We start from the raw sequence: 5,084 nt of genomic DNA on the forward strand, positions 1-5,084 counted from the left end.
ACAACAAGTGAATGACAGTTCTTCGGCCCTCTTCAATAATGTTAAATCTATAAACATTTCTTGTCTCCAGTGTCTGTGGAATACAATCACCCACAGCTTTAATTTGGTATTATTCTGAAATGAAACTGTTTAATTACACTTTTGAAACTTATTTACACATACCCCTGAGAAAACTGTAATTTAAGATTAGTGATAAACAAATACATAAGCATAATTAACTACACATTAATTATAATTTATTTGTTTAAAAATACAAAAGTAATTCATAGCTTCAAAAATAGACTTTTGATCCCTTTTAGCTAATAATGGGATTTAACAGCGGGCTTGAAAATACTAATGTTACAGATTTTTGCAAGTTAGACAGCATACCTGTAACTACTTTTAATGTATTTGTATTAGCCATGCCAGATAATACAGCTTTTGGTCTCTATAAAATTTTAGAAAATTGATCGACAAGCTACGTAGGGACCATTGGCTACAAGAATCCTGGATTTTTTTTATTTTTTTTTTTTTTTTAAATGGAGCACTGGAAGTCTACTTGCTTTTGTATTTCATCTTAGTTTAGTGCACAAAAATATCTTCACAGAGCTGGGTCAAATGCTTCCTTAGAAAGGCAACCAAAAGGTAGTAACAGGCTAAATACCTTTGTACGCAATCAAGTTCATCACAACCCACCCCCCAACAATCATTTTATGTTTCTTAGAAATGCGTAGGGTAGTATACGTGCCTTTTACCGTTCCTTGATGAGTAACATACCAAAAATTTTAAAGATCAGAATGGAGGTGATTTCCTCAGTAGAAAACCCATCATAGGAAAAAACTCTCCCTCTCTAGTATATGGTAGGATTCAAGCAGCTGGGCCACCCAAAGGAGGTCACTGAAGGGACGCAAATGCTGCAGCTGGACTACAGCTGTCATCAGGATGATATGAAGGTTTATTATGGTGTGGTACGTAATCTAGCAGCAGGGGGGTAACTGAAGTACTGTATAACCTCCTATATACACCATCACAAATTTCAGTTACGGTTATTACTATCCTGTTCATGTCAAGATATTATGAATTAAAAATCTTTAATTCTTCTATAATTAAAATGCAGATTTCTACCAGTGCAGGGAGCGTTTTGTTGCTTGTAGCCAGGTATCCATAGCAGGTCTGTATTCCTCCAAGTCCTTCTGCGGCTCAAAAACTGTTTCTATTCGCCTGAGCTTCTTTAGTTGTTCTTTGTCAGTCCAAAATCCTACAAACAGAAAGTTCATACTCAAGTTCAACTGCAAATATGTTATTTTTGAGTTGTTTTAATTTATTTCCAAGAGATCTAAAGCAGAAACACAGTAAGAAATCATGACAGCTTTTCTTTACTCAACCAACAACTTTCTCAGAGGGAAGCATATTTTTAACATTGTGAAGCTCCTTTCCAATAGCATCCACTTGTTTGGAATCCTGACAACAGCACATCTGCTTAACTGGGATAGTTTCCAAGGAACAGCTCTGGTACACTGAAGTTCCCGTAGGCTTCATCCACACTGTGCTTTTGGCTGCAGGTCCCTCTCAATGAAGAAGGGCCACAGAAACCAAGACTTAGCACCAGTTGTTTTCCTAGTGTCTTAAAAATTGCAGAAATGGCAGAAAACAGCTGGTGTTAAATATTCAGATTAATTTATGCTACTGAATCATTCCTGTCTATCAAGGGCTATAGCTCTCTTACAATTTTAATTGCTGAATAAGTCTTACCTAAGCATATAGCTTTTATCTTACAATTGTGTTATTTACATATCAAAGCAACCTAATAAAGTTAATGCCCACCTACAAAATATACTTCCATTAAGAAAACAACATCGACAGTTTGTAGTTTTAAGTCTGGCTAATGATATACAAAAGTTCTGTGTGAGTAGAGCTGGATTTTTTTCCCCTGTTAATAATTTATTTTGTACTTCCATTGTGTTTATTTCTGTGAAAACCATAAAGAAGAATGACTCGGTTGACAGATGACAGGACACAGATTCAGTAGGAATGACATGGCCGCACGTAAGCACAGCAGCTTCCTTGTCATGTGACCCATCCCCATGGCAGTGCAAATATGGGAAGGGATGCCGGAGCATCCGGGTCAAGAAAGAGGGAGGCAGCGAGAGAGGGTTCACCTCTTTCTTTTCTGGTAGTATATCCTTCTAAATGGAAAAGAATCTTACACACATATATGCAGATATTTGTCACATTAAACTCATTGTCACTATTAATTTATGTAAAATGGAACAAGCATACAACTGCTCAGCAAATGGGGACATTCTGTTAGAAATACAAATAAGGTCCGTGATTTGGTTTATGTATAATGTTATCATCTGTTTCTTTGGTCCATCAAATACAAGTACATGGGTACAAAGCACTATGCAGAGAAACATAAATACTACTTACTGTGGATTCCCACAAAAATGGCTAAAGTAATCCTTTGGGGAGTTTTTACAATTATTTGAAGTTGTGCCCTGTTTTTTTCTGATTTTTTTTTCTCCATATTTACAAATATTCATTATGAAAGGAAAAATAAAACCCTTTAAAATGTACACATACCTGAAGCAAGGCCTGCTAGAAAAGCTGCACCAAGACTAGACATGTCTGCATTTGCAGGTTTTTCTATTTTCTTATTAATTAAATCTGAAGTCATCTGCATGACAAAACTATTATTACTGACACCTCCATCAGCTCTACAGAAAGAGGGGAAGAAGTAGTTAAAAAAATATGTTTAGTTCAAATGCTTATTGCCAACATCTCAGAAAGCAACTTCTGGGGTTTCACACCTATGCATAAATCTTCCTATCACTCATGAACAAACGCATTTCCATTTTATGGGCAAAATTAGATGCCAGCACAAGGTGCTAGAAAAAAAAAAAAAAAGAATGCCTATAAACTGGGGGAGGAATGATAGACAGACAGGGACACAGGACAGACACATTATCAAAAGTTTTGAAAGCTCTGTCTTCCAAAGCTATACATCATCCAGTTGAAATGCTAGGATTTAACAGAACCTTTACACAGTTATCACCACAACATGACAACAGTCAAAACCATTACATCAAAGAAACCCTTTCAAGTGTTCTCAGATCTGGAAAAGTACGTTTTTCATTACTACCAAATCTTTGTACTAGTTAGCCAAAATGCTGTCACAGTTGCTTCTTCTTGTGAGGAAGATGAGAATGAGGCTTTTGTCTATCTATTTTCCTAATTGCATCATGTCAAAGATCCTTTTAATGGAGAGAACTAGAACTTACCAATGCTGATCTTTAATCATCTGAGAGTGATTACTAGTGGTGCAAAGTAATCACTCTTGCAAACAAAAAATAACTATAACAAAAAGCAATCTTTGAATTATAGATTGGTTTGTTATGCTGTTGGACTCCAATATCAGCCAGGCATGGAGCTGTTCTATCAAATGTGGTGCAGCAAAGACATCTACTGTTTATTACTATAGAAAGTGTTGTGTAATAAAACTTAACAGTTGTTTAGAAATCTTCAATTCAAATATGCCACCTGAAATCTTCTATATTACGTGATGCCTCAGAAAATTTTTGCATAAATATTTTGTCTGTTTCTGAAAGTAAAATGAGGGGACACTGCCTGATTGGCGATGTTAACAGGGATTCGCTTGTTTCTACATAAAGTTAAGCAGGGTTACCACCTCTACACTACAGCATAAAAACCTTTAACTGGCAAAATCACTTTCTTAATGTCAGTGACATGCATTTTCCTTCTGTAAAAATAAGACATCCATTTGATTCAAGTTACAAGGGGAAAAAAGAAAGAAAATTTCCAAATACTCAGTTCTACATTTAGCTAAAGTTCGCTGCTAGATACTTTGAAGATTCAGTCTGTACAGTTCACCTTCTATCTCAAAGTTCTTGTGTGCCATTTGACTGAGGATGTGCTATTTCACAGAAAAAGTAAATAGGTGACATTCCAGGAATCCAGGGACCACCAGGACCATCCTGGTAAAGGCTGCCACAGACTGCTACAACATTGGACATGAAGACTAAAACTGAGGGTTGCTTTCTTGAAGTTGTTGAGCCAAGCAAAGAGAAGTAATAGGATTGTAGAGGACTAACGAAAACGACTTTGTAGGAACTTGTAGAAGCCAATGACCAGGAAGAAAGGAGGGATACAGGACAATAGCTAAAAAGGGAATGAAGATATTTATGGGGTAAAAACAACAACAACGAAAAATCAAAAGAAATAGACAGATACTAAAGATGTGCAAACAAAAGTATGGGAGAGTAGTTTACAACCGCACTGAAAAAGCCATTAAGTGTATCTCATTTTCTTCTAATGCTTAATCCACAAGCTGAATTGCTACTAATCGTACTTAACTATTATAGTCACTATATGAAACAGCAATTTTATAATAACAAACAAAACAGAACACGATCACACAATTTTAAGCTTACATTACAGCGTAAATGGGATTGGAATTCTCATGTTCCCTAGGCAGTACTTCCACATTTTTCAGTTTGCAGTCTTAATATGACTTCTCAAATTTTGGATGCAATTTTTTATGTAAAAAAGCTTCCTAAGGAATCAAAAATGCCAATACTTTCTGTCTTTTCCTCTTCATTAAACCCCTGGCTGTTCCTTCATGTTTGCCTACTCTGTCCCAGTGCATGATGGAAGACAGAAACTTTTACCTCCCCCCACCTTGCATTTTCACCTTTCTTCCACTACTCAAAATTCTGATTTCTCAACTGTCTACATGCCTGTCAGTTCATTTCTTCCTTTGCATGTGTATCAGGGGAAAAAGCCACAAAAGGGACAGAAATGCGCTCCTCTGTCTTGACCGTGGTATCACAATGACCCCTGGCTGCCGGAAGGAGAAATTTTGAAGAGCTTTCTCAGCGTGAGAGGGCTTGAGGCTCTAAGACAACTGGTGTGCCCAAACCAAGTACCTACTGAAACACGCAACATAGTTTTCCAGCAACGCTTAATTCAGCTAAATTTTTCCAAGATGTTGTGAAAAGCATATTCTAGGGATCATGGTTACCTCACTAACGCAGATTTGCTTCTTGAAAGACTGAAGCAAAACCAGTGTCTTAACAATTGAACTG

The 5,084-nt window shown here is 36.7% G+C and overlaps 1 protein-coding gene across 1 annotated transcript in view; it reads right to left on the reverse strand.

Moving 5' to 3' along the window:
• Positions 1–543: 543 nt before the first annotated feature.
• GK5 (glycerol kinase 5) overlaps positions 544–5,084 on the reverse strand; it is a 29,850-nt gene continuing 25,309 nt past the window's right edge. The window contains exons 15-16 of the mRNA XM_009639751.2: positions 2,563–2,696; positions 544–1,237 (exon numbers count right to left, since the gene is read on the reverse strand). Coding sequence (XP_009638046.1) covers positions 1,101–1,237; positions 2,563–2,696 — 271 coding nt within the window. The 3' untranslated portion in view covers positions 544–1,100. The remainder of the gene's footprint in view (positions 1,238–2,562; positions 2,697–5,084) is intronic.

Source organism: Egretta garzetta, unplaced genomic scaffold, assembly GCF_000687185.1.
Source record: "Egretta garzetta isolate BGI_Z169 unplaced genomic scaffold, ASM68718v1 scaffold425, whole genome shotgun sequence".
Lineage (NCBI taxonomy): Eukaryota > Metazoa > Chordata > Aves > Pelecaniformes > Ardeidae > Egretta > Egretta garzetta.